Source organism: Heterocephalus glaber, unplaced genomic scaffold, assembly GCF_053883595.1.
Source record: "Heterocephalus glaber isolate CG9 unplaced genomic scaffold, H.glaber_assembly_v1.0 deba00001773, whole genome shotgun sequence".
Taxonomy (NCBI): Eukaryota; Metazoa; Chordata; class Mammalia; order Rodentia; family Bathyergidae; genus Heterocephalus; species Heterocephalus glaber.
Window position 1 is genome coordinate 10096089 of NW_028258463.1, and position 21424 is coordinate 10117512.

At 58.5% G+C, this 21424-nt stretch overlaps 1 protein-coding gene and 1 long non-coding RNA gene across 3 annotated transcripts in view; one reads left to right on the plus strand and one right to left on the minus strand.

Annotated features, from left to right (window-relative positions):
• The first annotated feature begins 3031 nt into the window (after window positions 1–3031).
• The window catches only part of LOC110344845 (uncharacterized), a 44262-nt gene continuing 25869 nt past the window's right edge, over window positions 3032–21424 (plus strand). Inside the window, exon 1 of the long non-coding RNA XR_002387726.2 lies at window positions 3032–7627. This is a non-coding gene — a long non-coding RNA (uncharacterized LOC110344845). The remainder of the gene's footprint in view (window positions 7628–21424) is intronic.
• On the minus strand, window positions 7895–16632 carry Ccr7 (C-C motif chemokine receptor 7). Of its 2 annotated transcripts, XM_004859431.3 has the most exons (3): window positions 16552–16632; window positions 12053–12102; window positions 7895–9819 (listed from the first exon to the last, which is right to left on the minus strand). In XM_004859431.3, the coding sequence occupies exons 1-3, from the start codon at window positions 16559–16561 to the stop codon at window positions 8743–8745; spliced, it is 1137 nt and encodes a 378-aa protein (XP_004859488.1). In that variant the 5' UTR covers window positions 16562–16632; the 3' UTR covers window positions 7895–8742. The 2 variants fall into 2 exon arrangements, with proteins under 2 accessions (XP_004859488.1, XP_087058747.1); XM_087202621.1 differs by lacking the exons at window positions 12053–12102; window positions 16552–16632 and adding an exon at window positions 11922–12044.

Sequence of the window (21424 nt, forward strand, 5' to 3'; positions counted from 1 at the left end):
TTCACACCCAGGGCTGTTGATAGCTGTTAATGGCTTTCAGGTTCTGCTTTGCCTTCTCTCCTCCCTGCAGTGCCAGGTGCTCAGCTATCTGCCAGATGGGGTGGGCTCCAGGTCTGGGCTCTAGTCTGACATGGGGAGCCAACCAGGGGACCCAAGCCAATGGGCAAGGACAGGGAGAACTTCAGAACAGGTTCACCCTGGTGACTCCATGGGGCCCTAGAGGGTGGTTGAGCCAGATGGGCTTAAAGCTCCAGGCCAGACAGGGAGCACCTTCTGTGGCCTGCTCTCCCCTGCTGCCCTGGCTCTGAGAGGGACCAGGTCTGAAGGAGACGCAGGAGGCCCTGGGGGCAGGTGCCAAGGGCAGATGCAGCCTGCTCTTCCACATGCGCCTCAGGGCCTTGCTGGATGCTCTGGGCTCTTGGCTGGAGGGAAGAGGCCAGGGAGGCCGTGGCTGGGCCTGGGCTGGGCCGGCGTGGGGAGCGGCCGCCAGCCTCAACCTTTATCAGTCCCGGGTTAAGAGGCAGCTTTGGACTCCGTGGGCCTGGGGCTGCGTTTTGCACCAGCACGCAGCTGCAGCCGCGGGCGGGCGAGGCCCAGGACTGCCCGGCCCGCCTGTGCGCCTGTGCGTTGCTGGGGAGCCGGAGCCGAGCCTGCCGGGCTGGGGCTGGGCGGGGTGGGGCTGGGGTGAGGGCAGGTGCTGCCCTCTGATGGAGATGAGAAGCAGGAGGGGTTACCAACCCTCAGGAGCTCACTGTGGGCCCCTCATGACTTCTGGGGGGAGGCACAGAGCAAGCATCTGGGGAGAGAGCAGACGCCTCACAGGCTCAGACACAGGGCACGCCCTGTACCCCGCTGGGACCCAGGTCACACCTGCGGTGTTTCTGCTGCCAGGCCTCCGGGAACTCGGGCCTGTGACTGACCGCAGGTAAACACTGCGCTTTGTACCCCGGGGAGCTCCCTGTCGGGGCTGGGTTCCTGTCAAGAAGATAGTGAAAGTTTCCAGTGTGCGTCCCTGTGTGTGTGTGTGTGTGCGTGTGTGTGTGCGTGCACTTGGAGGTGCCCTATTATCTCTTCCTCTTTACACAAAATCAGGTCAGTGGTTTCACTGTTGTCATTGACCACAAGGAGCAGTGGGAGTGGCTGGGGACTGGAGTTGGGGCCCCCGGCTGTGGGAGTCCCCAAGAGCAGAGCAAAGAGTGGCCCATGCAGGCAGGGGGCACGGCTGGCCACATCCTGTCTCTCTGCCAGCGTCCCTCTGTGTCCCTCTCCGCCCTGCCCTGGGTGTGAGGCCTCCCGCTCCCCTGCCCTGTGGTGCCGGCCACCACAGCAGGGGCGAAGCCTGGGAAGCCCCGGGGTGACTTGGCGGGGCTCTCCTCATAGGCACAACAACAACTGGGCCAGGGCACCGCTGCCCCTGCCACTGAACACTTTCATACGCTGTCCTCGCCTCGCCCACAGTGCCGGGGAAGGACGGCGAGAGCAGCCTCCCTGCAGCCGCAAGGGCACAGGGATAGGTCGGGGAGTGGGTTCGGAGTCACCCCACTTTCCATCTTGACTTCAGAAGCGCCTTTTGGGCTCCCTGGGGCACCTGGGCCGCTGCCCTGAGGGTGGAGGGAAATCGTGGCCTGTTGGGCTGGTGAAGGGCAGCGTGCTCTGCCCTCTACTCCGTGCCTCCCACCCCGGGGCCAGCCCGAGGCCGTCCCTGGCCCCGCCCACCTCCTGGGTACCCCCACCCCTGCAGAGGGGATGCAGGGCTGTTGGTGCCCGTGGCCTTCGGGAGGGACAGTCCAGGATGGCCTCGCAAGGTCAGCTCGGCTGCGCCGTCCTGGGCACAGCCCCGACTCCGGAGCTGACACTGTGCAGCCTGTGCTGGAAATGACCGAACTGAGGTTTTGGTTCCCATGGAAACGGCATCTATTTGCAGAGGTGCCTGCGTCAGAGCCTGGGATTTTGTACTGGGGGATGGGGAGGTTAGAGGGCAGGGTCAGGGGTTATTGTCCAGGCTCTTCCAGGACAGTGCCTGCAAGGGTGTCCCTGCCTTAACCCGCCACGAGGAGGTCTTCTCTACCACACCGGGCACGGAAGACCCAGAGTCACCATTCATAGATTCATTCCACAAACTTTTGACCTCTGATGCTCCTGGCGCTGGGTGAGGCCAGCCAGGCAGGAGAGGCCTGGGGGATTCGAACCCACTCCTGGAAGGAGCTGAGGTCACCCAGGGGCATGGTGCTGGGGGCAGGGGACCCTGAGCACTGAAGTTCTGTGTGCTAAAGCAGGTGCCATCTGTCTGCCTGTGTCACGAGGGACCGATTTCTACATCTCTCTGGCAAACATACCCCCTACATGCCATGCCGAGGAGGACACTGACCGGAAAGGGCTGTCCTGACCTCCTGACTCACACACCACAGGGCTCTGCAGCCATGGGCTCAGTGTCTGTAGCGTCACTTATCTTCAAATGGGGACACTGAGGCTGAGGGCAAGACAGACATGTGTCGAGGTCACACTGTGGGAGCAGGGATCCTGGGTCTGTGTTTGCCCCTCCTCCCTGTCCAGGGGACCTGGTGACCAGACGTCCCTCCCTGGCCGGCCCCCAGGCAGCCTGGCCACTGGCCATCCTGAGGATGGGAACACTGTGAGCACTGAGGCGGTGGCAGAGACATGGAGGCGCAGGCTCTGCTTCCCTGGAGGCTGCGTTCCAGAGTCCTAGGCCCCACTCGGCTGCCACCCTCTGCAGTGCCTCGGTTTCCTTCCCGTAAATCGACAGGGAGTGTTTGGGGGTGCCGGGGTCTGGTGACCTGTGCCCCCAGAAAGGCTCTAGTGAAATCAAGCGTCGGGTCGGTGGCCACTCAGGTGTCCTTGTCCCCTCCGAGGGTGACAGTGACCGAGCGGACAGAGGCCACGCCCCATGGAAGGGCCTTCTTTGCCAGCAGCATCTGGCATCGCCTCACAGAATGTTCGGTCCTCAGGGAAGGGACAGGGCCTGGAACAGCTTTGTGGGGGGAAGGTTGGGGCTGAGGGTGGAGAGCAGGGGAGGAAGAGAAAGTTCCAGGCCGCAGGGGCCCGCTCGGTTTGGGGTAGGGGCTGCGGGATGGAAAGGAGCCAGGGACATTGGAGGTCCCCGACGGGAGGCCCAGCCAGCGACTGCATTCACCTTCTGTGTTTGCTCTGGCCGGGAAGCTAGGGGAGGAGAAGCCGGGAAATAAACACGCGCTCAACCTCCTCGGCGGCCTTAATGAGGGGTCTGGCGTCTCTGAACCAAGTGTCAGGTTGCAAGGGCTCTGGGAGCACCCAGGCCTCCGTGCACCCCGCACCCCTGCAAAGTCCTGTGTCTGCCTAGTCCCCGAGGGGCCACCTAGCTAGCGGGCAGAGGTGGGGACCAGTCTTCAGCCTGCTGGGCAGCTCTGTGAGCCGAGGCCCGTGGGAGAAGCCACGGCTGAGGATGTTGGGGGCACAGGAAGTGAACCCCTCTTCTCTCCACGGCCCTCCGCTCCCTGGTGCCCCCATCATGAGTGGGGCTGTTGGAGCTGGCGTGGGTGTCTGCCCCGAGGGCAGTGAGGGGTGCTCGTCTTTGTGCTTCTGGGGGTGTGTGGCCCAGGGTGCTTCTGCAGCCAGTTTGCTAGGTTCCCGGATGAGCTTCGAGTGGTGCCAGAAGGAGGACACTGTAGCATGCAAGACCAGGGGTACAACGGAAGGAAAAGGGAAATGTCCTCACTTGGAAAGAGCCGAGAACTCCAGCCCGGGGACCCAAAGCACAAACCCAGGGTTGGGCTTGTGTGTGTGTGTGTGTGTGTGTGTGTAGCGGTGTTCCTGGGTGAATACTGAGCAGCTCCTTTCATATGCCATGCATGAGACTTTTCTTGCAGCCCTGAGGACGGGCCCGCTGCCCCTAAGGAGGGAGAGGTGGGTTTTATTTTTGGCGCCTTCACCGTTGCTCCCATGGTGCCCTGGGGGCCTTCTTTGTTGGAAAGGTGACGAACACTTCCCTGCACCTGCTGCTACCTTGGCCCCACCAGAAACCGCAGCTGGGGGGGGAGTGGCTTCCTCGCCCCGTGCCCCGCCCTGTCCCCCTTCCAGCAGTGCCAGGCCCAGGGCCCTGCTGGCAGGGACCCTACCCTGACAACGAGGAGACGGACACAGAGAGTGGAGGCGACCCCCAGGGGACCACGACTCCAAGGCAGAGCCAGGACCCCCGTGTGGGAAGCAGGGCGCGGGGCAGAAGGCAACAGTGTGGTGGCAAAGCCCTGGGCGTGCCAGCTGCGAGTCAGAGGAGGCCATGTCTTTGCTGATTCCTTCTCTTCCCGGGTCAGAGCTCTGCGCCCAGCAGGTGCTGAGACAGATGGGTTGTGCCTTGCACCATGCCTGGCACCCAGGAGGGGTCCAGGCTTATCTGGTGCTGAACAAACAGCTGGGTGAAGCCCGTAATAAAGTGACAAAGCAAGGACTCAGGAGGCTGGCAAGATGCAGCTGAAGTCACTTCCTGCTCTATCGCAGGCTGGCTGTGTGACCTTGGCAGTTGTTAACCTCTCTGAGCCTGAAGGAGGTGGCTTGGTCGGTGCTGTGCTCCGCACATCACTGGCACTCGGGAAATGCAGCTGTCCTTCCACTCCCTCGAAGACTCTTTCTTCCCTGACACCTCCTCCCGGCCTCTGTTCCGCCAGCACCCGTGTCCACCCTCTGCCCAGGGTTTGGTGCCAGCGGGTGCCAGGGTCGGGGTGGGGGGAGTGGGTGACCGGGCAGCAGGCACAGCGCTTCCCATAGAGGTGACTCCCAAGCACCTGCTGGATCACAGGCCTCCAGGTGTCAGGCCAGGCCGCCAGAAGTGCCATGGTCCTGGGGGAGAATCCGAGCCAGTGCCTGAACCACACGAGGGAAATGCGCCTGCTCTTCCAGCCTCCTCTGGGCCGTGGGGAAATGTTGAACATTCAACCTGCAGCATCTGCTGGGCTTCGAGGTGTCAGATATCTGCTCAGAGCAGACATAAACGCTGGGGCCAGTGCTGACATGGAGCGAGCAGACACCCGGGCACGCGGCCTGGTCACCGGCCCTCTGCAGGTGCGGGTGCGGGTGTGACCACAGGATCTGCTGCCCTTGGAGGAAACAGCGCCACTCAAGAGCGGGCTGGGCCTGACCCCTCCCTGCTGGCGTGAGATGTTCATTTACCCCAAGATGGGGCTCCGTAGGGCTGGGCTGCTGTGACACATAGAAGAGCCCAGGCAGTGAGCTCCCAACAGACAAAGGTAACTCGGCAGGCCTCTCCCGCTGTGCACAGGAAGGCAAGAGCCGATGGGATAGGAAAGTCAGAAGTGGGCCGTGCACAGACAGGGCAGTGGGCCTCCTGCCTGGGTCTGGCCGAGGGGTGCAGGGCACCAGGCTGCTGTGGGCCAGCTGGGCCTGAGGTGGCTGCTCCTTGGGCTGGGGCTGGGGTGCTCTTTGGAGTGGAGGGAGAGGACCCCGTTAGTCCCCGGGGTTTTCTAGGGGCTCAGACCAGGGAAACCTGGCCATCGCTAACCCTGCTCCCACACTAACAAAAAACCAGGTTCCCTCGGGCAGGCCGGGCTTCCTCATCTTGAAGCCGCCTCCGACGTGGTATTATTACATTACATGGGAATGGAAATTGATCTAAAGAATCGAACGTGGTTGCTTTGAGGTTAGCAACTTTATTTATTTATTTATTTTTGGCTACTGTCTCTTAAACATCTAAATGATTACCCACAATGCTTATCTCCGAGTTTCTAAGCATTTTGCTTGTGTGGGTTAATTTCTTCCTCACCACCACGGTGGGAGGTAGGTGCTATTAGTCACCCCATTGTACAGATCAGGAAACCAAGGCACCGACAGACGGGCTGCACTACCAGGCCAAGGAGCGGTGCTGGGATTTGAACCAGACGGTCTGGCAGCGGAGTCCGGGGCCCCCACTCCCTGCCCCATTCGACATTCCGGGCGCTGTGCTGTTTATACCCAAATCCTCTGCGTTTTGCAGTTGAGAAATCTGAGCCTCAGAACTGTTGAGCAACAGCTGAAGGCCACACAGCTGGGGAGCAGCAGAGTCGGGGGAGGTCAGGGAGATTCGGAGTCAGCCAGGCTCCAGGGCTCTGCTCCCCACCCCCTGGCCACCCTGCCAGACCCTCCGGCTCCTGGGGCAAGTTTAAGCAGCCTCCCTCCATTTCCACATCTCTCCTGGCATGGGAGCTCCTCCCACTGGGCCTCAGTTTCATCATCTAGATAAGGGTGAGCTCGGCCCTGAGGGTTTTTGAGGCCCCCGCAGCACTGGGATCCGGGAGTGTGGCCATGCTGGCTGAAGGGGCCACAGCTGGGGAGGGGATGAAAGGGAACCTGGGACCCTGGGGAGGTGGGGTGGAGGCAGCACACGGATGAGAAGGCTCGGGAGAAGGCTCGGGTGGGACTCCGGGGTCCTTTCCTCCTTCCCAGGGGTCGCCCCAAGGCCGGGGGCAGGCAGGTGAGATTGTGCCAGGGAGAGAGGGTGAGGTCAGCCAGGACTTCTGAGACACCAGTTTGGGGAACTGACATGGCTGGGGGCTCCGTTGTCTCTGTGAATATCTGGAGCCGCCCAGTTATTGTAGAAAAACGTATTGGAAGCTGGGGTGGCGTGCACGTTCGGCTGGCCTGGCTTCCCTTTCCCTGACTGCTCTGTTGCGTTCCTCCCGGCAGGAGTGAGGGCTGTTTTCCCTTCTGCAGCCTCCTTGGGATACACACACTGCACACACGCAGGCAGGCTCCCCTTGGGGCGCAGGGCACCCTGGCAGTGCCTTCCCACATGGGCTGCACCTACGGCTGCACCTCTGACGGCTGATGCCATCGCTGTGAACACAGCTGGGCCAGCTCTGCCCCCAGGGCGGCCATTCCCAGGGCATCCTGCAGAGGAGGGCAGCGTCATGTGGTTCCAGACTGGGAACGGGTGTCACCACCTGGCATCGTACTGGGCAAGAGCCACTTTTTCTTTTTGGTACCGGGGCTTGAACTCAGGACCTTGAGCTTGCGAGGCAGGCAGCGGAACCACTGAGCTAAATCCCCGGCCCAAGTGCCATTTTTACTGAGGTTCTTTGCGTGTGGGGAGACTGGTGGAGCCATGTTTTGCAGGAACACCTTAGCCACCCCATGTGCCCCCCAGGCCCAGAGCAATGGACATCGCCCTGGACACCATGGAGTGGACACCTGGGCCCCCGTGACAGGGACCTCTGGCCTGTGCAGGGGCAGCAGCATCGGTTCTCCCCCTTGGCAGGTGTCCGCCCTGCGCAAGCCTGAGTGTGAGTCCCTCCCACATCCACCTGTTAGTGCGTCACCGACAGAGAGACGGCCTTGTGCAAGGGGGGAAAGGCCTCAGGCAGGGCTGGGGGCCGGAGCTCAGCGCGAGAGAGGTTTCTATGGCTTAGCAGGTACGCAGCCTGTGGTATCCACTGAGACACACACCACGTCACGGAGGGACATGGCCATCATGGGGGGTCCCGGCAGCCCCATCCGGCGCGTCTCATTGGCCCAATCCGAGACCCTGTATCGCAGGGAAACGCTCCTCCTCCAAACCCCAGCTCTGGGAACTACAGAGGTCAGGGCTCCAGTTCCGGGCAGAGCCGGGACAGGCGGGTGGAGTGGTCTGCAGATGCTGCTGGCGGTGAGTCCCTGAGGTGAGGGTACAGGACAGCTCAGCCTTCCCACATCCTCACTCTGACTAGTGTCCCCCGTCACTGCTGCCACCCAGGCTGCGGTCCCCTGGCCTGCACCTGTGCGGTGGACACGGTGTTCTCAGCCCCTTCTTGGGCTCGTGTCACTGGACGTGACGGCCTCGGGTTTCTGAGCGTCTTGGGGAGGCGGGAAGAGGAGGCCCAGGAGGGGCTTGGGATGGCATGGAGGGACACACCGACCTGCTGCGGGCCAAAGATGTTTTCCCTGCTTTTAAAGCTGTTGTTTCCCCAGGGGAAAGCTTTATTAGGTATGAATAAGATGTGCTGTCTTTATGGATTGGTTGCAGAACCGGAGGAGCGTTTTTCTGTTCCCGTGCCTGAGAGCAGAGAAAGAACTCACTGGCCTTTGGCAGCCAGCACGGCCACCACCCGCCTCCTCCCCTAAATGTCCTCCCTGCCCTGCCGCCCCCTCCGCTCCTCTGGCAGAGCCCAGGCCTGGTGGCACGGCATCCTGCTCTGGAGCCCTGCCTGGGAACGTGGGCCTTGGGTCGGGCCAAGCAGCTGGCCTGGCCCGCAGGAGGCACCAGCCGGCCCCGACCAGAGCTGGGAGGGGTGGCAGCTCGGGGACAGGAGCGCCTGGAGGGCAGGGCCCTTGCTGGTGTGGATGGCCGTGGAAAGAGCAGCCGAGGAAGGGATGCAGAGTTGGTCCATGGGCCCTTGCCTCGCCATGCCGACCAACCATCCTGGCCTTGGAGGCGAAGCCTGTTTTTCTGCCCTGGACTCTGCCTGGGAGGACCCCGTCTCCACAGCAGGAAGGGGGTTCAGAGGACACAGCGGTCCCCTCACAGCGCCCCACGCTGCTGCTCCCCTGCCCATCCTCTTCGCTGTGGGAGCTGCGGATGCTCCCTGGACTTCCGCTTTGGGTTCCAGTCTGTGGATGTGGCCTTGCGGTGGGGCCAGCTTCTCTTTCCGCCTGGGTTGAGGTAGCTAGGGTTACGCTCAGTCTCAGGGTAAACGGAACTGCTTTCCCGCAGCAGCTTTTGGGAGGATCCTGAGTGCTTGCTTCTGCTCCTGGGAGAGGGGTCCCCATCCAGGCAGAGGCGGCCTAGGGAGAGAAGGTGGTGGTAGTCTCTGCGTCTGTGCTCATGGAGGCCCGGCGCCCATGCCGGCAGGAAGACCACTGTCCCAGCCGCTCCTGGCTGAGGCAGCCCAAGTCCTTGAAGAGCCTGAAGAGATCATTGCGGAACTTGACGCCGATGAAGGCGTACAGGAAGGGGTTGACGCAGCAGCGCACGGAGGCCAGGCTGTAGGTGACGTCGTAGGCGATGTTGAGCTGCTTGCTGAGCTCGCAGCTGGTGCCGGTGATGTTGAAGTTGGCCACCGTCTGCGCCAGGACCACGCCATTGTAGGGCAGCTGGAAGATGATGAAGACCACGACCACGGCGATGATCACCTTGATGGCCTTGTTGCGCTGGAAGTTGCGCGCCTGCAGCAGGGTGCTGATGATGATGAGGTAGCAGAAGCTCATGGCCAGCAAGGGCAGCAGGAAGCCGAACACCATCTGCGCCACCTGGATGATGATCTGGGACTCCACTTGGTCGAGAAGCAGAGAGCAGCGCTGCGCCTGCTCGGAGCCGCTCCTCTGCAGGCCGCTGTAGATCATCTCTGGGATGGACAGCAACGTGGCCACCACCCAGATGCCCACGCAGGACAGCTTGCTGATAAGAAAGACACGGGCACGGTGGCGGTGGGCAGACACGGCCTGCACGATGGCCACGTAGCGGTCGATGCTGATGCAGAGGAGCAGCAACATGCCGCTGAAAAAGCTCATCTTGTAGATGCTGAAGATGATTTTGCACAGCGAGACTCCGAAGACCCAGGACTCGGCCGCACTGTAGGCCCAGAAGGGGAGGGTCAGCAGGAAGAAGATGTCCGCCATGGCCAGGTTGAGCAGGTACATGTCGGTCATGGTCTTGAGCCGCTTAAAGTAGATGTAGGTCAGCACCACAAGGCCATTGCCCAGAAGACCCACGAAGCAGATGGCTGAGTACATGACGGGGAGGAACCAGGCCTTAAAGTTCCGCACATCCTTCTTGAAGCACACAGTCTCGAACAAGGTGTAGTCCACTGTGGTGTTTTCGTCCATGTAGTCCTCCGTGACCTCATCTTGACACAAGCACACCTGGGGGAAGAAATGAGGGCGGGCAGCCCAGGTTAGCCAGGCGGGTCTGAGTCTGGCTGGGATTTAGCCAGCTGGGTTCCACAGCATGGTCCCCGGCATTGGCATCACCTGGAATGGGCTGGCAACGCACATTTTCAGGCCTCAGCTGAGTCTCTTGGGGCCAATATCTGGGGTGGGGCGGGGAGGATTTGTATTTTTCTTGTATGTCTGAGTGATTTTTTTTTTTTGGTACTGGGGATCAAACTTGGGACCTTGCGCTTGCACAGCAGGTGCCAGAACCACTGAGCTAAATCCCCGGCCCTCTGAGTGATCTTTCGATTTGAAATCAGTTCTCGAACTTCGCCATATATAAAACTACCTGCAGATCTTGCTGAAATGCGTAACCTGCCTTGCATCCCGAGCGCCTGTGTTTCTGCTAATCAGCAGCTGGGCTCTGACTTCACCAACTCTGGGCCTCCTGGAGCTCATGGGGACTGGATATGGGCTGAGCCTAGGAACCAAGGAGATCCGAGGCCTGGCCCTGAGCCTCAGTCTTTTCACCTGTGAGATGGACAAATCCTATCTCCCTGTGGCCCGTACATGGTGGTTGTGAGGTTCCTTCCCCCATTCTGGTTTCCTCTCACCTCCACAGAGGTTTTATTTTGCCCCATCCTCCTAGAGCCTGTTAGGCCCCGGGGGCCACACTCCCTGCCTGTGTCCTCTCTGGCGGACCCCCACAGCAGGGCTCAGCTGCTCTGGGCTTTTCTTAGTCTGCCTGGGGTGAAGGATCAGCAGCAGCCCGCTGTGGTTTTATCAGTGGAGGAAGGCGTGTGGCCCATCTCTGCACTATGGACTGGGGATGGCCTGAGCAGCTCAGTGACAGTCTGAGCTCTGTAACTGGACGGGCTGGGGGCAGCAGGGCACCCAGGAGCCTTTGCCCTCTCCGTACACGGCTGCAGCCTGGAGCCCGGGAGAGGTGGGCCGAGGTGGGCCGCAGTAGGGCCCAGGGCTTAAGTCTGAGCTCCTTGGACTCGAGGTTTTGGGGCTCCGTGGGAGGGGCAGCTCCCCAGCCTCTCTGCAGAGTGCTCCCCACCCACTGTCCCTCCTCTGCTCCCCCCTGCACCTCCAGCCCCTCAGCCCTGCCGCCTCTGCAGCCCACAGCCCCGCCACATCCTGCTCTGTGTGTCTGCACCCCCCCCCCTCCCCGGGAAAAGAGAAGAATGAACCCCAGCTGTCTCCAAGGCCTCCCCAGCCTCCAGCCCGCCCGCCGCAGCCCCTCGGAGTGTGCAGCCGGCTGGGGAGGCGCCGGGGATGGGAAGGAGGCCAGGTCCAGGGCTGCAGCCCAAGCTCCTGGGGGCCTCGGAGCGGGTTTTGGGAGTGCTGCCCAGCCAGGGCCTGCCTCTGGCCAGAGCTCCTGGAACAGTGCCTGTCTGGCCCCCAGACCCGGGAGAGAGCCCAGTTCTGAGGCCGGTCCCACCCCAGAGAGCTCCCACCCGGCCACAGAGGAAACCCAACTCCGGAGTCGGGCTTCCTCTGCTCTAGTCTTGGCAGTCGGGCCACCTCCTGCCTCCACTGCTGGGATCGAGGAATGGGAACAGGCGTGTGTGTGTGTGTGTGTGTGTGTGTGTGTGTGTGTGTGTGTGGGTCTACGTCCGTGTGCGCCCAGAGCTCAGGCCCCCAAAGGCGCCTGCTCCATCCCCACCTCCCCAAGTCCTGGCCCTATCCCTGCCCGCAGGGAGCCCACGTGAGTCCCTGTGTCACCAAGGGATTGGGCTGCAGGGGAGCCTTTGGCTCCAGGCTGAGAGACAGCTCTGGGCGACAGGAGGAAAGCGGGTCACTGGACCAGGGCTTCTGCTCTCTGCTCACATGCGACATTTTACACATGCAGGTGGTGCACGTGGAAGAGCAGAGCCAGGTCCTGTGTGTCCTGTGCCATTTGCAGCCTTTCTCCCTCGGAGCTCGGGAGGTCTGAGTTTCTGGGCCTGACGCTGCTGGGTCTGGGTGGGGAGGTGCTGCCGAGTGACGCTCCCATGCTTGGGTTTAAAGGAGTAGAAGAGTGCAGAGGACATCCCCAAGGATGTCATCTCCAAGGTCACCCCGAAGATGGAGAGGGGCAGCCCCACCTTAATGGATGGTGGTGGGTTTGTCCCCAGGGCTCTGCTTCCTTCCCACAGGCCCAGCTTCTCCACTGGGCCTGGTTGGCTTGGGAGAGGGCAGCTGCAGGGCTTCAGCCCCCCGTGGCGGGAAACCTCACCTGGAAAGCGATGAGCAGGGCCACCACCAGCAGGCTTTTCATTGGTTTCCCTGGAGATGAGAGGGCAGGTTATTGCTTGGCAGGAACAGAGTTGTTATCAAGGAGAGCAGCGGGCTGGGGTAGGGGTGTGTTGGGAACACTCGTCCCCAGTTCCAGGACCCTGGGAAAGGGACCGTCAGAACCAGATTGCCTTGAACCCCTGGACTGGCCCACGTGGGCTGCTCCTGGAGCTGGGGTCTGCCCTAGCCATGGTCCCCCGAGACCGTGGGGCCTGGCTCAGGGGTCTGCTGCCCCTCACTCCTATAGGGCATGAAGCGGAGGTGTGACCCTGGGGGTGGGGTTTACTGAGAAGACTGGATCGCTGGTCTTTCCACCATGCGGGGGTGCTTTGGGGACCCCCCCCCCACCTTAGGACCGGTTCCTCTCACCCAGCGCGGGCCCAGGATGGAGGGGCGCCGGGGACTGAAAGGGCGTGTGAGTGCCTGGCTTGTGCTTCCTCGGGTGGCCTGAGCCACACGGAGGGGACACTGTCCCGGGTCACTCTGCCCTGGGTGACCACGGCAGCCGTGGCTGAGCCTGGGGACGCGGACGGACCCTTAAGGCAGGGGTCTGGGCCGCCCTGCCCGGGGCGAGCTGTGTTAGCACCTTGCGGCCCCTTCCTGTCCCCTCACCCTCAGTTCCCAGCCAGGTCCTGGTCCCCAGGGGTGTCAGTCCCTGCACCAGCACTCATGGTGCCAGGCCGGACCTGCCGGCTGTCGCAGCCCCCGGAAGGGTGCGACCCTAGGCTCCACTCCTCGCCCTTGGAGACTGGGAAGCCACTGAAGTTCCTGTCCTTGGCCACAGCGCCACCTGCCGGAGCCCCGGGCACACGACACCCAGGCTGCCTGAAATTCAGGCCGGGGGAGGCTGGGGTTATAGGCTTGGGCGTAGGTAGGGGAGGCAGGAAGGGCATCAGGCCCCATGGGTAACCAGACCTTTCTGCCACCTGCAGCAGATTGTCCTGCCTGCCACTGCCAGAGACGCCAACCTCAGGCACCTTCTCCCCAGACCCACAAGGCTCTGCCTAGCTGGAAGGATGAAGCCCCTCTAGTGCTTCAGCCCCTGGAGACTTCTGCATCTCCATTTCTGGGCACAAGCACCCTGTTCCCTGTCTCTGGCTGTTGTGAGCATTAGTCACCCTGGGGTGCCCAAGCCTTCGAGGGCCACGTGTTCTCGAGAGCACACTGTCCTCAGGGTCCAGCGCACGCCCAGCCCCTGACTCAGCCTGGTGTTCAGTGTTCGAGTTTTTTTCAGTGCATCACCGTCTTTCAGTTGCTCTAGTGAAAGCCCACGCTGACCGTCAGGAAGGAGGATCTTGAAGTGTTGATCAGTTTGAGTAGGTGAGGCACAAAGAGCAGACTGTTTCTCTTTGACTCTGTACACCCTTCTGTTTGCTACGGCGGGGGCAGGGAGTCTGGGTGAGTGTGCATGCGTGTGTGTGCGTGTGTGTGCACGTGTGTGTGATTTCTCATTCCTGGTGACAGGACTTGGTGCCGAGCAGAGCTCTGGAGGCCCACGACAGCCCATTTTTGAGAAAGCTACCAGGGGAAGTTAGGGAAATTCTGGTGGCCAGGGGTGTGAGTCAAATCATTCCTGTCTGTTAAGAAGTCATAAAGCAACCGGCCCTGGGCAGGGGCGGGGTGGGAACCAGGAAATTGGGAATCTCGGGGTTGAAGGAGCAGTTGACCTAGATGTTGGGTGCTTTCTGAGTTCTTGAGTTTTTGGCAATGGTCACTATGAAAAGAAAATTCCCCTGACTCCTGCCTCACCCCAGCCTGAGAAACCTCCCGGGCAGGAGCAGAGGCCTGTGGCTGCCCCACCTCTTTTCCTCACTGGGTCTCTAAGTTGCCCCGGCTGGGCTTGAATTTTCCATCTTCCTGTCTCAGCCTCCCAGAATGCTGGGATCACGGGCGTGTCCCACCCTGGCCGGCTTCCTGCCTGGACTTTCTTACCAAAGCAACCTCACTGTCTTGAGGGCAGGGACAGGAGAGAGCTGGTGCCACCCTGGAGTGCGTAAGGTGCCAGTGCTTTATCAGGGGTGACATTGCACGCACAGAGCCCTCCGTGCCATACTGCCTACCTGGGGGATCCCATTTCCTTCTCACAGAGGCCCTCTGAGGGGCACTACAATCATCCCCACCTGCCAGTGGGGAAACTGAGTCACGGAACGGTTAATGGCTTTCCCAAGGTCACCCAACAACCAGTAGTGGAGCTGGGCTTCGACCCCTCCGACTCCTGAAACCACATCCTACTGTTCTCAGGTGCCCAGTTCCTCGAGGGTCTCTGGCTCCTGACATCTTACAGGACGACACCATGTGATTCCATAGGGAACCAGAGAGCTGAAGCCACATGCCAGAGTCACACAGCTGCTAGCGAGGGATCTGAGACTCTCCACACCCTTCAAAAACCAGCGTAACTGCCCCTGATCTATGTTCACAGTTCTCTTCGGCCCAGCAGCTTCTCAACACACCTGTCTCTCTCCTCATCAAGCTCGTCATCCCCGAGTTCCCCAATCAGTGACAGAGCAGCCGAAAGAAAGCAGCAGGGGAAGAGGAGGCTGTGGCCATAGCGAGCCCGGCTGGAGCCCCCCGCCCAGTTGCTGGCCCTGCCTTCCTCAGCATCCCCTTGGCCGCTGTCTCTGGCCAGGCTGTGGGACGCCGTTTCCACAGGCTCGTCTGTGTTTTCTCTGCTTTTGAGCTCTCTGAGGTCTGGGGCACCTCAGGCTGCTCATTCAAATCAGGAAAAAAAAAAAGTGGCCCAGCCTGGGCGGAGCTCTCATTTTGTGTAATAGAAACTCTGCCTCCGCATCTCCCTTGTGCTCCCTGCAGGGTGGAAAGCAGAGCCTTCGCTGGCCGTCCACCCGCCCTCCCAACGGCCCAGAGCCCGTTTTGAGCAAAGCGACTCAGAGGGTTCAGCACTGGGGCTCGGGTTGAGCTAGGAGGCAAGAGCACCCCTTCTTGCAGGCCGGACGGTGCCTATCCCTCTGCATCCGGCACCCCCAGACTTAGGCCCGGGGACAGTTTGTGCGGTTGAAACCAGCGGCCGCTTCCACTACCATTTTAAGCCGTGAGCAGAGAGGGAGGCTGGAGCAGGCAGGTCTCTGTGGGTACTGTGGGTACCCTGGGCTTGTGATCCATGAGATGGACAGCTGGCGAGTGACCTTACGAAGCAGCCTGGCTGGGAGAGGTTGAGATTTTGTGGTTTTTTTCGGTACCGGGGATTGAACTTGGGTCCTTGTGCTTTCAAGGCAGGCGGTGGAACCACTGAGCTAAATCCCCGGCCCCTGAGATTTTTTTTGATGGTATTGGGGATTGAACCCAGGAACTTGGCACTGAACTACACCCCCAACCTTTTTTTTATTTTATATTTAAGAAGGGCCATGCTACATTGCCCAGGCTGGGCTTGAACTTGGGATACTCCTGCCCAACCCCTCAGAGTGCTGGGATGACAGGCGGGCACCACCACGCCCATCTGGAAGAGATTTTCCAAAACTCAAAGTGACTTAGAGTTCCTGACACCATTCACTCACTCACTCGCTCACTCGCTCACTCATTCATCATTCATCCATCATTCATTCTTTCCTTCCACAAACACTTCCCACTCAAGCCCCAGTGCAGGGGAGGAGGCAGAGATGTAGGGGTGAGATGCCGCTTTCCAGGGTTTCGATCAGGGCCTGGGGAGCCTTTTATCCACACGCAGGGCTCAGGGGCGGGGAGGCAGAGCCAAGGGCGAGGGCTGTGGTGTGGCGAGGACAGCACAGGAACCTTCACTTTTAAAGCCACCCTTTGTGGTGTGGCTTTGAGGCTGCGCTGACTGGTGGAGCCCGGAGCCCTCGAGGAACCTGGCCTCACCTGGCCGGGTCTGATCTGCGGCTGAGATTGGCAGCTGGGGCTCTGGAGCTGGAGGACCCGACGTGCACCCCCCTGCCCCAGGGTGCCCCTCAAAGTGTCTGTTGTTAAGCCCGGTTCAACCAGGGGCCTGGCTAGGGCGGTTCCACCCCAGTGCACTGCCTGGCTGGGCCCCGAACTTGCAAGAGGCAACTGCAAAGTGGGAGGTGGAGAGGGCGAGGTGGCTGGCATTTGCATGGCTGGCACCGATCCCACGGCCTGGGCACCTTCCACTTTCCCCCCTCAAAGCCCCACCTAGCTGGGTACCTCGGAGGTCATTCATTCCCCCTGATATTGGTGCCCGGAGTCCTGGGGACCTCACTCATCACCCCAAGCTGAGCACAGTTCCTCCAGGCTACCCAGCCTGTGCCCTGCTTGTTTGCCACCTCTTGCTGTGTCAGAAAGACGCCCCTCAGGGGCCCTGTCATCCCGGGCACTGATGACCCCTGTCCCTCCCCAGTGGCCTCCCTCCCCAGCGGCCTCCCTCCCTGCATGGTGCGGTGGCACTGGAAGCAGACACCCTCTGCCCAGGCTCAGCCTGGTGTCCTGGCCCCAGTGCTGCTCCTCACTCACCCGGGTCCATGACTGTCGGCTGCCGTCACTACACAGGAAGGCTCTGCCCGCATCTCCTGCTCCCCTGTCCGGGGAGGAAGTGGCCTAGAGCCCCTTTTCAGATGTGCTGGGAGCCACCCTTGCCTGCCCCTCCCACCTCTGCTCCGCCCCCTGAGCCTGTGCCTCAAGAAGGGCATGGGGTATGAGAAAGTGACAGAGTGACAGCCCCACACGCTGGTCATAGGATCGTGAATCACTGGGTCATTTACATTTGAAAACCCCCAGAGCCTAGGTGAGGGGCTGCCCAGATCCGTGTCCCACATCTCTGAGTTTCACCCTCAGCTCAGCTAAGTAGCCACTGTCCCAGCAGCCACCAGAGACCAGGTGAGGGCAGAGCACTGGACCAGGGCCACCTGTCACCCAGGAGCGGTTCCCCAGGACGCCCCACCCGCATGTGTCTGTGGCACGTAGCACACAGTGAAAGTTGAAGAGGGTATTTACAGATCCTGGAGTCCAGGGAGGGACGCAGCTGCCCTCCCCACTGACGACCTCTAGTGGGCATGGGCGTTATCCAAACTGACTTCCCACGGGGACCTTTCATTGGTGGGGTTATTTGTGACTTCCGTTTTTTTTGAGACAGGGTCTCGCTATATCGTCCAGGCTGGCCTCCGACTTGTGGCAATCCTCCTGGCTCGGCCTGGCAGTGTGCTGGGATGTCAGGTGTGTGCCACCGTGTCTGGCTGCCTCTAACTTTCTATCTTCGCTCAGCAGCGGGAGCCACTCCAGTGGGGGACGGTACTGGAAGCTGGCTGACTTCGCTTTCTGGTACGAGAAAGTCAAACATGTATAAAAATGGTGGCCATGGAAATCAAAAATTATAAGCACTGGGTATAGCTTTGTCCTGCTCAGCATCACCAAAAACCATGGTTCCTAAACTCCTTTCCCTGCAGCTTCTGGGTAGATTTGGCCACAGGATGGGGCTGATAGATGAAGGAAGGTGAAAAGGAAGGGAGATACAAGGGTGGATCTATTCCCATGGCATTTCCTTTTCTTTTTAAAAATGGCAACTGTAATTCCCATGCTATAAAATGCACCCTTTTAAAGTGCAGAGTTCAGTGATGTTTGCTTATTCACGGGGTTGTACAGCCATCACTACAGCCGATTTTAGAACATTTTAACTCCTCCCCACCTGACGATCCTGCAATCATTAATAATGGTCTCTGTTTCTTCTCCTGCCCACACCCCCTGTAACCACACATCTGCTTTCTGTCTCTACAGATTTGCCTAGGTGGGAGATTTCTTAGAAATAGAAGTAGCCAGCATGTGGCCTTGGTGTCTACTTCTTTCAATTAGCATGTTTTCAAGATTCACCCACTGAGTCGGAAGGGTCGGCTTTCCATTCTTTGCATGGCTGAATAGTATTCCATTGTATGGATATACCACATCTTGTTTATTCTTTATCAGTTAGATGTTGAATTGTTTCTGTTTTTTAGCTATTATGACTATTACGTTTGTGTCTAAGTTTTTGTGGGGACATATGCTTTTATTTCTCTTGGACATATGCCTAGGAGTGGTATTGTTGGGTCATATGGTTACTGTAAGCTTTATTTATTTATTTATTGTTTTGGTCTTTTGAGACAGGGCCTCACTATGTAGCCCGGGCTGGCCTCCAACTCACAGAGATCCTCCTGCCTCAGGCTCCTGAGAGCTGGGATTACAGGCGTGTGCTACCATGCTTGGCTGTATGGTTAACATTTTGAGGAGCTTTAAAACTATTTTCCAGAGTGGCCGCACCATTTTATATTTCCATCAGCTGTGTATGAGGGTTCCATATAGTCAACAACACTTGGTATTGGACGACAATCCTTTGATTTTGCCTATTCAAGGGGGATGAATTGTTATCGCGTTGTGGTTTTGATACACATCTTCTAAATGATTACTGTTGTTGGGCATTTTTTCATGTGCTTCTTGACAAGTTATATATTTTCTTTAGAGAAATCTCTATTTTAATTCTTTGCCTATTTAAAATTGGGTCACTATGTTTTATTGTTGAGTTGTAAGAATTCTTTATGTATTATTATATGAATATAAGAGGTGTATTTATATAATAACAAACCAGATGTATATTTATACATCATATCAGATGCATACTTAGAAGTAGTTCCTCTCATTCTTTGGATTCTCTTTAGTTTCTTGTTTGTGTCCTATGGAGGACACTGTTTTAAAATTTGAGGTCCAATTTATTTATTTATTTTTCTTTTGTCATCTGGGCTTTTGGTATGACATCTAAGAAAGTGTTGTTTAATTCAAGTTCACATGGGCTCATTCTTATATTTTCTCCTTAGAATTGTATAGTTTTAGCTCTTACATTTAGTTTTGATCCATCTTGAGCTGTTTTATGCATGGTGTGAGGTAGGGGTCCACCTTCATTCAAGTTTCAGATTGCTTGTTGCTAGTGTATAGAAATATGATTGATTCTTGTACATTTATCTTGTAACTTGGTGAACTCATTTATTGGTTCTGTTCGACACACACATATGACATGAGGCCACATCTCTAACGAAGGAAGGATTACAGGATGGCACAGGGCCGGAAGGGAGGCCAACAAGCAGGTGGAAGAGCTTTCCTTTCCCTAAACTCACGGAGAGCATTCAGGTGGGTAGATGCAGTTGTCGAGCGCCTCACTGGCTCGCTGTGTGGCCGTGGGTGAGTGAAGTGTTCTCACGGGTAAAGGCACCCAACTTTGGACTGCCCGGGACACAAGCCCAGGGCCTTTCCCTGGCGTCCTGCCCATTGCTTACGCACTGTCCACTGGTCTCGGATCCCCAGATGGAGGCATCAGAAGCCCTCCCCAAACTTTCCACTTAGCCTGAAAGGTCTGGCTGTTCTCATCACTGGCGCTTGGAAGCCCACTCACTCCACATACATCAGCAGTCTCTTGAACCAGGTGGAAGGGACGCTAAGAGCTCATGCACTGGCAAGTATGTCAATTAGAAAGGTCAGGGCAACATTGGCTTGGAGCTAGTCCAGAAGCTTCTTCCAGATGCTTCTAAGAAAAAATGAGTTTAAAGCCTTAAGACCTGTATTCCAGTCTCCCTCTTCTCACTGGTTAGGTCACCTCCGCAAGTTGCTTCCTGTGTTTTGGTTCTTGCCCATCTGGAAAGCAGAGGGTTAGGACCACACACACTTCCGCTGCTCTCTCAGGATCATCTGCGTTAGTCACAAAAGCCTTCCTGGTTCCCTAGCATTGGCCTCTTAGGAGGCCTCAGATTAGGCCAGGTGAGTTTGGTGCAGATGCACCCCAGTGCCGGGGAATCTGGGACCCCTGGGAGCTTCCTGGCTCCTCCGCCCTAGCCGCGTGGAAGCTGTGTGCCGGGCTTGGGAAGTTCGGTTTCAGTTTCCTAGCTGGGCTCTGAGCACAGTGTTGGGAATTCCCGAGTGTTTCTCAGCACTGATCATGAGCTTCCCCTCCCTGTGTTAGGTTGGCTGTGCCCAGCACCACACATCTGCTCTCAGCGAGAGGCCCTGGCCTGTGCTAGCTGTGCTGACCTCTATCCTTGGGACTCTCCTCGCCCCTAACCTCAGGGCCCCAAGCTGGTGTATACAGCAATGACAGGGAACTGTTTCCTATCCTAGAATATGCTGCATGCGTCTTGAAGTCAGGATTGCATTGGACAGTCTTTGCATTGCCTAGAAAAATGCTGACTTTATAAACAGGTTCTTACTGGGCATGGTGGTGCATGCCTGTAATTCCAGCTACTCAGGAGGCTGAAGCAGGAAGATTGTCAAGTTCAAGCCCAGCCTGGGGAATTTAGAGACCCTGCCTCGGTTAGCTCAGTGGTTATGCACTTGCCTGCCATGTGCAAGGCCCTGGGTTCAGTCACCTGTTCTCCAAAAGCAAAACCAAACAGATTCTTTTATGTAATCTGGTAGAGTCCAGTGCTTTGCTTGAGTTTCATGGCTGTCTGTAGCCTAGAGGGCTTTTGTTCATTCCACCTGGTAAAAGCAGATGTTGCACACCCTGCGAAGACTTGAAGGCAGCTCCTTCTCACCCAGGCCTCAGGTGTCTCCTGCCCCATTGCGTCCATGCTGTGGCGAGGACGTGGCTTGTGTTCGAAGTGAGGGCGACCCAAGCCCATGTCTCCAGGAGGCTGGAAGGTACCACGCTGTTACGTCTGAGGCGTCTCTGGACCACTTGGTCTTTCAAGACTGACTGCCTTTGGGAGCAGAGGCTGTCCTGCCCGAGTAGCTCGTGAGCAGGTGCTCAGGAGACGTTTATGGCTGGCAAAGTGACTTCAGCCTCTCCCCAAGGCGCTGGTGCTCCCTCCGCCCTTCTTGGGAAGGCCTTCTTCTGACTTCCACATTCCCTTGGTTGGAAGCTGATTGTCTGTCCTCATCACACCCACGTGAGCAGGAGCTGTACTGTGACATTCCCTGCTGCTAGGGAATGGATGCCATGACACGGGCTTTGCTTCTGTGATAACTTCCTTCCTTCCTTCCTTCCTTTCTCCTTCATCCCACCAATGTCTGGTGAACGCTTATGTGCCAGCGACTCCACAGACGCAAAGATGAACACAGGTGGTCCCTGGCCTTGCCAAAGTTACACGGAGCCTCATGGGGAGCCATGTTTGTCCATGTGGGCTGCCGAGACCAAAAAGGCAGGCGGAAGTTAGGCTCTTGCAGCTCTGCAGCCCAGAAGTCCCACCTGGAGGCCTGGCTGTGTGAGCCTCTCACCTGGCTGCAGGTGGTCATCGGGCCTCCGTGTCCTCGCACGGTGTGTGTGTGTGTGTGGGGAGAGTGGAAGAAGAAGTGAAGAAGGCGCTCTGCTGTCTCTTCTCAGGAGAACACCAACCCTGTGAAATCAGTAGCACATTCTCTTGTTTGTGCTGCTGGG

Excerpts from the sequence above, each read along its gene's own strand:
- Ccr7 (XM_004859431.3), bottom strand. Across the intron at positions 9,820-12,052 it reads CCCTGCTCATCGCTTTCCAG|GTGTGCTTGTGTCAAGATGA; the intron begins GTGAGGTTTCCC and ends TTCTTCCCCCAG.